Consider the following 13,206-nt stretch of genomic DNA (forward strand, 5'->3'; position numbering starts at 1 on the left):
CCATGCAAACTCACCTGTTCCTGGAAGAACACTGATCACACCAGGAGGAATGCCTGCTCTCACAGAAAGCTCAGCAAACTTGAGAGCAGTAAGTGGGGACACCTGGGCTGGTTTAATTACCACAGTATTACCAGCAGCAAGACAAGCAGCCATCTTCCAGCTCAACATCATTAGAGGATAATTCCATGGGGTCACCAGGCCACACACACTGTCCAATACATTGCATTTTATTGAGCCATGTAAAACCAAAATGTATATGAAATTATTTATCATTATGAGAGTGGTAAGACAGTCAAGGTTGCCAAAGTCCAACTTAGACCATTGTGACAATTATGGCCTAATCTGTAAGACATGTATAGTTCCTATTAGAAGTACTGCCAGTTTTCAGAAAGTTCTGCACAGTAGGGACAGAGACATTCATTGGAGGTTGTAACAATATGTATGCACATGTCCATTATTTGAAATATTTCATCATGATATAAAACATAATATTGTAAAGTATACTATAAACTAAATATAATTATAAATTAATTTTACAAATGTGATTATGAATGTTTAACTGAAGCCTAACCATTACTAATGTACCCAGAGCTAAGATGCCAAACAAACATTGATCTATCCTTACCTATGATTAATTTAAGGTCAATGAATTAATATAATAACCAGGTAATAGGTGATTTAAGCTGCAGAGCAATTTAAAGAACCTTCCCCCAGTGGCTGGGGGTTCTAATTTTTAGAAAAGTTGCAGACCTGGTCATACGGAACCCACCTGCACACGCCATGCCAAGTGTCGCGCCGCCATAATGGTTGCTATAAATTACTCTGTTTTCAATATGTGGAGCTTTATTAGCATTCTGATCACACTATTGTCTTCATGAGAATTTTTCCTACTTAATGTAATAATATATTTCAGCATTCAGTGATTATCTGTTGAAAATAGCAAGCATAAGTAAAATATGTTACAAATATTTTTTAAGATCTTCACAGTTCAACTCGTCGCAATACCATTTTCTTTTCTGTTTTGTCAAATTTTTACAATACATCTTGATTTTACAGTTACTGCTGAGTCTGATGGTGTCAACCAAACCTTGCTATCCCGTATATGAAGTGAGTTATGACTACTGCTTTCATGTCAGAGACCTGTCTCAGTGTGCTGTGTGCATAACAGAGGTGGTACAGAGGAGGAGGTACAGCATTAGCCAGCTGGTCAAAGATGTCAGGGTAGAGGTGGTGAATTGTTGGCAGAGGGCAAATTCTCAGTTCAGTCCTCCAGTCATCATCACAGACAAGTCCTTAGAGAGGAAGATCCAGGTGTCCTGGACTGCTCTGGAAAACTTTGCATGGAACAGAGGAGGGATGAAGAAAGAGGAGGATAGGAAGGTCTTCCAGGAGAAATTTGACCTCCTCTTCAACATTGCTTCCTGCAGTCACAAGATCCTCCCCTGCTCTTAGTCAGGGTGTGAGGGTTGTCAGGAGGGGTTACATCCTGATAGACTGTAACTTTAAGAGAGAGAAGAGGATTCCAAAGCTGGAGTTGGCTTTCGTGATGTCCATGAGGATTAAACGTCCTCTTGAACAGAAGGCCTCCATGATGATGGTGGGCATTGACATCATGGAGAATAAGAGACAAGAGAAAGCTGCTGAAAGAAAAGAAAAGGAGGACATGACCAAGAAGGCTACAGCAAACAAGAAGAAGGCACGGCAGGAGGAGTTAGATGACAGGAGGGATGCCGAGACTGAGCTCTCACTACGAGAACAGAACACTGGAGCAATAGCTGAGAATACAGCTGAGGTAACTGTGAAGAAGAGAAATACGATGAAGATTCCAAACACTGCTCTAGCCACCATAAGGACTGAGACATCCAACAGACAAGCTGCTGCCATCACCTCTGGGTTTATCCAGGACCTGATAGCTGCTGAGGTTCTGCCAGCTGGGAGTACCTAGCTGTTGATCTCAAGAAGATTCACAGAGCTAGGGAAGATGTGATGAGAAAGGTGATGGCTAAGGAGAAGGAGATATTAGAAGAGGAAGTCAAGGCCATCATGATAGATTCGAGAATCACCAACATCACGGTTCATGATTTCAGTGAGGACACCAACAAGTTCTACACCTCCAACCAGAAGAAAGACATCTACACCATGATGGATGGAGATGGCCGCTTCCTCGATCACTTCATCAAAGAAAAGGTCCCTGACAACTCCACCATGTCATCATCCCAGGCTCTAGCTCTCCAGGTCTTTGAGTGGTGCATCAAGTATGGAGTCTCTGACACCCTGGAGTTCATCGCTGGAGATAGCACCAACAGTAACACCGGATACAAGGGCAGGATGTTCCACTTCTTGGAAGAATACTTAGAGAGAAGATTGTTCTGGATTGTGTGTCAGCTCCACACCAACAAGCTGAAGATGAGGAAGCTCATCAGCAAGAGAGATGGAAAGACCAGCAGCAAGGACGGGTGGGAGGGAGAGCTGGGAAAACTGCTACAGACTGTTGGCTCTCTTGAGAGGACTCTCACCTTCCCTGCCATCCCAGGAGAGACAAGTCTTCCTGATCTTCCAGAGGATGTAGTTAAAGATCTCTCCACCAAGCAACACTACGCCTACTGGATCACCAAGGCTGTCAGATGTATTGAGATGAATAAGGATCTCGCAGCTCTGACAGTTAGCAAGATAGGACATAGCCGATGGCTCACCACAGCTAACCTGTTCTGTGACCAGTGGTGCCGTAAGCACAGGCTGCAAGCAGGGCAAATTCCTCGCCAGGCTGAGGGAGATCGTGTCATTCATAGCGAATGTCTACTTTCCTTGCTGGTTCCACGTAAAGATCAACCACAGCTGGGTGGACAGTCCAAGGAACATTCTGTTCGAGCTGTACTGTCTCCACACCCAACCCAAAGAGGTGCAGTTGACTCTCATGCCGACCATCAGGTCCTCTGCATGTTCACTCACTCCAAGGCAATCCTGATGACAATGCTCTGCAGCGAGGAGTAGGAGGAAGAGAGGAGGTTTGCTGTCCTCAAGATCATCTCCATCAGGGGTGAGCAGATGGTGGACAGCTTGCTCAGGCTGCAGGCACTTCCCTACCTCAACGTCCAGGCAACCAACCTCCAGAACCTGATTGACTGGGAAAGCGTCACAGAGCTGATCGTCACCTGCAACCCGACCAAGTCTGATTTACTAGAGTACATGGCGAAGCCCATGGTAGTGAAGTACTATCCCTGCCACACACAGGCAATAGAGCTGTGAAGGAGGTGACAGCTGCAGCCAGTGCTATCTGTGGTGCTGAGCGGAGAGATGGTTTCATCCGAGGGAGGGCACAGCACATCGAGCTGGTACCCAGGATCAACAGCAAGAGGACCTCATTGGCATCATGAAGATCACTACTAAATAGATTGTATGTAGCTATATGGAATCCAATTAAACCTCTGCAACGACTCTGAAGTGCAGTCAGATTTCTTGTGACTAGATTTGTGGTAGATTTGTGATTTCTTGTGACACCACATCTGAAGACTGTTCCAATATCCAAATGCAACACACAATGTTCTATGAAGTGATCCAGCAGTTGTTATGCTTCTGCATATGGTTGCATAAATAGCTGTTCTCAGTTTCTTTGTCATGAAATGGCAATCAATGGCTAATCTGGTGATCAATGGCTAAGCTAGTGTAATGCAGTATGGATATTTTGTAACATAGCTTGGTCTGTGGCTTTCAAATACATTTTTTCTTACATTTTGGATACGATAAAAAGGACTTTAAAAGCATAAATTTAGTTAGTGGAAATGGTCAAACTCAGCGAAAGTGGTCGAAAAATGCAAATTTTCAGTCGAAAAAGGGGTTGGTTAATAAAGATGAAATCTTTATTTTGCTTTTGTTTCTGGTTTAGGACATCCAAATACAACTTGAAACCATAGGGCCATCTCTCATTTATCCTATTTTCATATCTTGACACAACCTACTGTCCATGTATGGAGTATGCTTCTCATGTCTTGGGAGGTTCCACTCATACTGCTCTTTTAGACAGGATGGAATACAAACTTTTCATCTCATCAACTCCTCTCCTCTAACTGACTGTCTTCAGCCTCTTTCTCATTGCCACAAAGTTGCATCTCTTGCTATCTTCTACTGCTGTTTTCATGCTTACTGCTCTTCTGATCTTCCAAATGCATGCCTCCCCTTCTCCTGTGACCTCACTGCACAAGGCTTTCTTCTTTTTCTCACCCCTATTCTGTCCACCTCTCTATTGCAAAGGTTAACCGGTATTCTCAGTCATTCATCCCTTTTTCTGGTAAACTCTGGAACTCCCTGCCTGCTTCTGTATTTCCATCTTCCTATTACTTGAACTCCTTCAAGAGGGAGGTTTCAAGACACTTATTCTTCAATTTTTGACAATCGCTTTGGACCCTGTTCTGGGACCAGCATCTCTGTGGGTCTATTTTTTATTCAATTTTTGTTGTCCTTAGCTGGTGTCCCTTCTACATAAAAAAAAAAATAAATAAATAAATAAAATAAATAAAAATAAAAATAATTCATGGATTTTGTGCTAGAGCTCGAACTATAGTGATGAGGCTAAAGTTACACAAGTTGCAAGGCAAAAACCTTTGTTCATGTGGATAAGTTAAGATATGCAAAATACAGCAAAATGGTGGGTCTGATGAAGAAATGTCAAAATAAGAAAGATGCGCCATCAAAAGTTACCTACAAGGTATCTTCAAGACTGAAATCACAATTTTTATGTGCTGGACACGAAAAGATGCTCTTGGAAAAATCATCATTGTACCCTCCACGGGCCAAACAGAGTGGTCGGTTATAGAGATGTGTGGTAACAAAATTAGAACTCCCCAATGGGTGTGAGGCCAAAGGCCTCTCTCCCATGGGGGGAATTAAAAAATAATAAGGGCAAAATATGAAGTAATTTCATGTGAAGCCTCAACAGCTCAGAGTTTTCATTAAGCAAACATTTGTGTCACCTTCACATTTGTGTTTTTTCTAATAAACACAAGCCTTTTGTATTTTAAAAATACTTATTCTCATAAATCTCATTCTGGACTTTTTACAAATAATCACTGTACATTTGCTGATATTTAATGGTACTGAGTTCAACTTAGCATTGTTCTTGACAAAAACTGAATGAAGCAATGAATTCTGTGTCAAAAAGTTTTTGCAGTGAGCCAAGGGAATACATCCTTTTTGAACCATTAATCACCTACACAAGAGATAACTTTGTTTTAAAAATCAAATAAGGTTTACCTGTACTGACAATCACAGCATTAATCCCATTTAATTAGAAATAATTCATGATGAGGGAGTTACCATAACACAGGATGCTGAATGAAACCCACTAAACAATGTGACAACACTCTATATGGGGGACTACATCATGTGCTTCATTAAAGGTTTGCTCTCAACCATTCCCTCTCATGATTCACCCCTTTTTCAGTGTTCCAAAACATAAGACATTATAGTATTATCTCATGTCCCATTGTACTTTTCTTATCTTTTTTCATCAGCATATTTTAGAATTCCATACACAAAATTCTTGACACATTCAACATTCCCAACCATCAGTACAGTAAAATCCCTCTTATCCGGCATCAACGGGACCGCCGACATGCCAGATACTTGAATATTGCCAGATATTTGAATAGAAGTGAAATTATGTCCACAATCACCACCCTACACTCACGCTTCTTACCATAACAAAGATCAGCTGATCTTAATCAGCAGCTGATCTGATCAGCTGCTTAAGTGTAAGCACAACACGCTTCCTCTTTTCTACAACTTTAGGCATGATGAAGGCGTCAGGCGATAAACAGTGCACACGTGGGACTGAGTCACTGAGTAAACACAGTGCAGTGAGCCGCGGGTGGCACAAAGCAGTGCGCTCTGGTGGCGAGGGGACAAAGTATGCCTCGCGCGGGAACTTTAATCGATTTTATGAGTACACATTGATTTTTTTATTGATTTTAAGGCTCGGGGAAAAATGTGCCGGATACTTGAAGCTGCCGGATACTCGAATGCCGGATGAGAGGGATTTTACTGTATAATGTAATCCAAAGAAAACTCATGACACTGCTTTTGGTATTTCCTGCAAAAACAATCACTGTGGGCTCCAAATATTCAACAAACAATTACAGTAATATTTAATACAAAACAATTTTGGAAAAACAGTGGACCTTTACCTTTCTGGATTTCAGAAAATCTAAATGAATATTAGAAAAATTAATTTTTAAGTTAAATGAACTGCCAATTCCATTTTCACACTGTTGTTAAGTTGAAAATTGTAAGTCACAGTGAGTGCATGCATGTATTCTCAACTTTCTGGAAACACCAATTGGCCAGTCATGAGATCCACAATTGCACAAGTGGATAAACTATTTAAAACTTGCCCAACATTAAGCAGACTAATAATTGCAATTATCACCTTTATGAATGGCTTGACACATGATGCTTTTGACTTTGGATGAATTGATTAATGTATATTTATCAGAATTCAAACCCAGTTTCCTGTAATGCAAATGTAATTTATTTAAACATGTTTACCAGAACACGAGCCTATATTAATGAGATACTAATCTAGTTTATTGAAATACATGTCTAATTTATTACGAAGTTTTTTTGCATAACGTGGTGTCCCCTTCAGTTTCCCACCAGAACAATGTTAGATGAGGAAGGTGGGAAGAGAGAAACCTTGTTCTATCTTATCTTTTTCATGCTAATGTATTTACTAGTACTAATATGAAGCTCAGCAGGTATTCCTAATATCATCTGGAACCCTTTCCTAGCCTTTGAATGTAAAATGAAAAGCTCCTAGATGTAATTTGAAGAAGTGCTCACCCAATAGGCTCCTTTTTTGTGATGGTCAGGTTGTGGTTGGGCCGTGCATTGTTGATAGGGATGGTGCTGCCCTCAATCTTGTCACACCAACCAGCAAAGTAGCGCCAAGTATCAATACTCATTCCCACATGTGTCTTGAGGGCAAGGGTGTAGACAGCACCAGAGTCAATTGTCTCAATAGTAGCCAGTTCCTCCTTGTGCTGCTCCATTAGATCTGCCAGCCTGAGAAAGAATGTTAATGTTTTGAATGGTATAAATTAGTTAGCTTGTGTGTGTGTGTGTGTGTGTGTGTGTGTGTGTGTGTGTGTGTGTGTGTGTGTGTGTGTGTGTGTGTGTGTGTGTGTGTGTGTGTGTGTGTTTGTGTGTGTGTGTACAATAAAACCTCCGTAAGTTGAATTTCACGTGTTGGCAAGGCAACAAAATATTCAATTACAAAAAAATCCAAAAGGGCGATTTCTACAAAATTTTTGTAGGTTGGCACCATGCTGACTAAACCAAATCAAGCCAAACCAAACTTAGCAATACTTACATGATAATAATTACTGTGTAAGTTATGACATAACACTAAGAAAGGCTGTTGGTTCTGGTTGAAGATTGAGAGGTTTTGCCATTGCAGCAACACTTCCTTGATGCAGTCTTGTTTATGGTTTGTTTTTGTAGTCTGATGTGCAATCTTTATTCTCTTTAATTAATTTTCCTTCTACTTTACTGATAATCTTCTTTTTGACAACAGTAACACTGAAACATCCAAAGAAATACTATATGGCAGCTTTTGGAAAAAAAGAGACAAAACTACATGAAATGAAAATAAGTGACATTTGAGAGAAACAAAAGAGCAAATCATACCACAAACAGAAACTGTAATGAAGACCACATCAAGGAGGTGCCATTGCAAATGGTAAACCTCCCAATCTTCAACCAGAACCATAACCAGTGTGCTAGGACTTCTTAGCATCATGCCCACAGAACAAGATGCAAGGCTTTAGAGGGAGGAAGGAGATGAAGTTGAAGACCCTAAGGCTGCAGGACTGGTTTCCAAGTTTTTAGTACTATTTCATGTATAACATTTCTGATGTCAGTAAAGGCAGAGCAACTATTATGGCAACTTATGGATGTTCTACTTTATTTGCATGTAGTATTCACTTAGCTTTAGCTTTAGATTTTTTGTGATGGTCTCATGTCTCCGCATCAACTTTAAAGTGTTATATGCGGAAGGCATTACTTGTTTCTGGGATATATAAATATACTTGTAAATTTTGAACTGTATTTATCTAAATCATTGATTTTCATGCATTTTTAATACAGTGTTTAAACACTTGAATGGATATTTAAATACTCAAAAGAATAGAGCTATGAACAGTTTTCTTCCTAGTTAATTATGCCACATACCCATCCAGTTATCTGGCAATACTGAACAACAAACACAGTGTGAGCAGCATTACCATTCTCTGGGATTCTTCATATATTAGGAATTTATGGTAAATTTTGCCAAATATGTATACCTCTAAAGTGTACTTGCAAATGTATTTAATTATAACTGATGTACTTAGTATTCATATCCATTTCTCCGATGTATTTAGTACTCAAATACAGTCAGACCTCGTGACTCAAATGTCCCTCAATTCAAACAACTCTCAATTTAAACAGGGTTAGTGAACAAATTTTGTCCTCCAATTCGAATGCAGTCCTCCAATTTGAACACAAACACCTGTTCAAGCAATGCCACTCAGTCGGTAGTCCCTCATGCATTCCTCCTTCCCCTCCTTCCCGTTCCCTTCCTCTCCCTTCCCTGCCCCTTTCCCCATCCCTTCCCATTTCCTTCCTTCCTCTATCCCTCCCTTCCACCTCTCTCTCTCTCTCTCTCTCTCTCTCTCTCTCCACTTTCTTGCCCCATATACTCTCCTTTCCCCACATGTCCCTTCCTCCTATTGTTCCTTTCCTCTCCCTTCCTCTTCCATCTAGTGTCAAACCTCCCTTCCCTTATCTGTCAGAGATAAGAAACAAGGGGGTGATACCTCTCTCTCTCTCTCTCTCTCTCTCTCTCTCTCTCTCTCTCTCTCTCTCTCTCTCTCTCAGTCATTCTGTGTCATTTTTGCTTTTATCCTTTCTCACTCGTATAATACCATTTTCATCCTCTATCAGTCTCATCCTGTTTAGCAATTCCCAGGATTGTTTACTTTCACAGAGAGAGAGAGAGAGAGAGAGAGAGAGAGAGAGAGAGAGAGAGAGAGAGAGAGAGAGAGAGAGAGAGAGAGAGAGAGAGAGAGAGAGAGAGAGAGAGAGAGAGAGAGAGAGAGAGAGAGAGAGAATTTTAGTGCAAAATAAAAATAGCATACACTACAACAACTTTTCAAGACTGAAGACACCAGAAACTTTCAATGACTCATCATTTTGAGGTTGGTGTTCATTTACAATGGTATTTTGCATAAAATTTTAAGGTCATTGTTTCTGTATGTGACACATAGGACAACCCACTTTTTTTGTCTTTTTAGGATGATTCAAGTGTCTTTTTTAGGAGGATTCCAATGCTGTCTTATATGTCGAAATATACAGTATTTAATGTTTTCTTTTATTGTATCTTTTTCTACATGTTAGGTCATTTTCATTCAATTCTATGTTTAGGGCACAATATAAACCCATAAAAAATTTTAAAAATAAGTGAATTTTGGGATCTGGAACAGATTAATTCTTTTTACATTACTCTGAATGGGATAAATTGCTTCCCAATTTGAACATTCCCAATTCAAACAGCCCAAAAGTACCATTTAAGTGTGAATCACGAGGTACCACTGTATATTGAATGCATTTAATGTCAAGCTCTGACTACTTGGAGCAGTGGAAAGCTTGTCAGAAAAATAAGGCATGTAAATGAGTGAACAACCAGGAAGAAAAGTATGTACATACTATCAAAATACTACATAAAGCTGAAAATAAAGGAAAACAGAAAACATAATACAAAAAAACAAATCTAATTAAAATAAAGGCTACAAAATGTGTCAAGAAATGGGAATATGAGTGCCTTGGAGATCACTATGCACAAAAAAAATGTGGTATAGGAAGTGTTCAGACAATTTGAGAGCCATGTCCTCTACTTTTTATGCCCTTGTTCAATTGTTTTTATAAGTAACAAAAATCATAATTTTATTGAATATGAGTGAAAAGTAAGTACAGTGTGGGAGCATCCACTGAAATTAACCAAAATCTTAATAGTTCACATCCAAAGCAATAGCATAATTACTATTAGTACTCATGGGTGTGATGGAGCCTGCAGGCTCAGCTTACAACCATGACGTCCTGAATTCTATTCCCAGGATAGATGGGGAAGATTTGGGCTTGTCTTCTTTCACACTGTAGTCCCTGTTCACCTATGAGAGAACAGGTAAGGAAATGCAATCTTGCAATATGGTAACCCCACTCACAATCCTGGCTGACAACCTCACCAATATGCCCTAAGTCTGGGTGACATGGAATTTACTTCAGTTTTAACATCCTATCCACTGGAAGCAACCTACATTTGAATCATACTGCCTGATGATGTATTATTACAGTCTTGCCTTGTCTAACAAATTCACCTGCCATCTTCAGCCAAAAGATTAAACAGGTTTTAGAGGGCATTGGCTTTATTTAAAACTTTCTAATCTACTTTATCAACTTTGAAATTTCAATGTATTATCCTAAAAAGAATTTTAGATGTCAATATGACAAAGATTTCAATAAAACAAGGACAATACACTAAACACTAAATGGGCCATTTTGGTTAATACCATTAGATGAAGCAGGGATTGCAAAACTTAAATAGTCATCCCTTTGGCATCATGTACCACCTGTTGTGTGTTATGTGGAAAACACCATGTTGAAACATATATATAGAATTAATTCTAATTGATTGCCATCACACAAGATCCACCTGCAATTTTCTCACAATTCTCATAATATAAGCCCACACAATACAGTACACTACATAATGCTAATGTGAGTAGAGTGGTATCTTAGAATCCGAATCTAATTAGTTTCAGGAGACTGTTCAGATTGCAAAAAGTTCAGATTCCAAAACTGTTTTCCTCATAAGAATTAATGAAAAGTTAATCAATATAAATTTGGAATCCAAGAAAACACATTTTCAAAACATTTTAACTGAAAATACTCATGATTTAGGTAAAACAGAAAGAGTAAAGCATCAAATAATGATGACAAAAACATTACATCTAAAACTGTACAAGTGTGTGTGTTTGATCCTTACATCTACTGTGATTTAGTAATGTAATGCTGCCACATCTACCTACAACTGTGTGAATGTGTGTTTTGTTCTCACATAGCCATGCTGAATGCACAAGTGATTAGTTTTAAAAAACAGCACAGATCAAGGTGAAAATACAACATAAACTAGTGATAAACTGAACAAACATTGTACACAGATGAGGATTGAACTGCAGGAGATATGTGCAAACAAACCTGAACACTACATTGCTACATTGTGTTCGGTTTCTGAAAGTGTGTTTGGTTCCTGGGGCAAAAATTATTTTTAAAAAGTGGTTCAGATTCCAATTTGTTCAAACAATAGGGCATTCAGATTCTGGGATCACCACTATAACTGAAACAACCTAAGCCCCTCCCCACAGGTCATGAAAGAAGGGCATTGCCTCTCCATTACTGAAAATTAAAATGGTGTCTGCATTTCTACTCCCACTTTTGAGTACAGCTTAGCAAAGTCATCAATCTGTACCATCCTTAAGAACAAGGAAGCAGCATAAGAAACAATATTGCCAAAGGAATGACTGATTACCAAGCAAAGATCACCGATATTGGAAGTGGAAAAGTTCATGCTGATTTGGATCAACGAAAATTGATTAGCCTTTGACAGCATTTCGGAAGCTATAATTTGTGAGAAAGCAAAGTTTTTGCACCAGGATTTGCTTATGAAAATTCCAGGTACAGTTCTGAGACCAATTTGTTTTAGGCTTGTCAAAGATGGTTTGAAAAGTTTAAGAAGCAAAGTGGCATACACAGCATGGTTTGCCATGGAGAGGCTTCAATGGCTAACAAGAAAGATGTGGAAGAATTTGTGAAAGAGTTTGGTGCATATGTAACTACTAAGGGTTTTATCCCTCAACAAGTGTTCAATTGTGATGAGACTGGACTCTCCTGGGAAAAAATGCAAAACAGAACATACATAACCCAAAAGGAAAAGACTTTGCCTAGACACAAGCCTATGCAAGACAGGCTCTTTTGCTTTGTGGAAATGCTAGCAATGATTTAAAGGTAAAACCAATGTTTGTGTATCATTCAGAGAACCTCCGTGTGTTTAAGAAAACAATGTTGTGAAAAGCAGGTTGTTCGTCATGTGGAGGGACAACAGTAAGGCCTGGGTGACCAGACAGTTTTTTTCTAGAATGGATCCATGACATTTTTGCTCTTTGTGTGAGGAGTTACTTTAAAGAAAATAATTTCCCACTCAGGTGCCTGTTTTTTGCTTGACAATGCTCCTGCCCACCACCCAGGCCTGGAGGCTGAGTTATTAGAAGAATTCAACTTCATCATCATGAAGTTTCTGCCTCCAAATACAACTCCACTGACTCAGTCAGTGGACCAACAGGTCACTTCTAATTTTAAGAAATTATACACCAAAGCACTTTTTCAAAGGTGCTTTTAGATTATCTCTGACACAGAAATAACCTCAGAAGAACCATTTCAATATCTGCATTGCTTAGGCCTTATTGACAGGGCCCGGCAGCAAGTGACTTGCAGTACCTTGAATTCAGCCTGGAGGAACCTCTGGTCTGATTGTGTTGCAGAGAGAGACTTAACGGGATTTGAGACAAGCCTACTGAAGTTATTCATGACATCGTGTCTCTGGGCAAACACATGGCCTGGAAGTCAACAATGCTGATGTTGAAGAGCTAGTGAAGGAATACAGCACCAAGTTGTCTACCGGTGAATTCCACCTCTTTCAGAAGAAGCAGGAGGTGCTAGAGGAGATATCTTTGGAGAAAAAGAAGAGAAGGGAGGATGTGACCAGTGCTCTTATTAATTAAATATATGCAAAATGGAATGAACTAAAAAATTTTGTTGAAATGTATCACCCTGATAAGGTAGTAGGAAGCTGTGCCATTAACATTTTCCATGATAATGCTATGTCTCACTTCCATAATGTTGTGAAAATAGGCAAAAACAAATTACATCAGATAGTTTTTTAGTGAAAAAGGTGCCTGGTGAGTCTCAGGTAGAATCTGCTAGCAAGAAACAGAAAATCAAGAAAGAAAGAGAAAAGCCCTGAAGTGCTATTACCTGATATAATTATGGAAGGTGACTCCTCTTCCAAGCACTAATATCCTTTCCACCTCCTTCTCACCCTCCACTTATGCCATCAAGACT

General features: G+C 39.4%; 1 protein-coding gene across 3 annotated transcripts in view; it reads right to left on the minus strand.

Annotated features, from left to right (window-relative positions):
* LOC135103707 (cytosolic 10-formyltetrahydrofolate dehydrogenase-like) overlaps nucleotides 1-13,206 on the minus strand; it is a 196,992-nt gene that overhangs the window by 23,733 nt on the left and 160,053 nt on the right. For all 3 annotated transcript variants that reach the window (XM_064010307.1, XM_064010306.1, XM_064010305.1), the window contains exons 12-13: nucleotides 6,835-7,056; nucleotides 15-208 (exon numbers count right to left, since the gene is read on the minus strand). In XM_064010307.1, the coding sequence (XP_063866377.1) occupies nucleotides 15-208; nucleotides 6,835-7,056 (416 nt within the window). The remainder of the gene's footprint in view (nucleotides 1-14; nucleotides 209-6,834; nucleotides 7,057-13,206) is intronic.

Source organism: Scylla paramamosain, chromosome 9 (assembly GCF_035594125.1).
Source record: "Scylla paramamosain isolate STU-SP2022 chromosome 9, ASM3559412v1, whole genome shotgun sequence".
Classification (NCBI taxonomy): domain Eukaryota; kingdom Metazoa; phylum Arthropoda; class Malacostraca; order Decapoda; family Portunidae; genus Scylla; species Scylla paramamosain.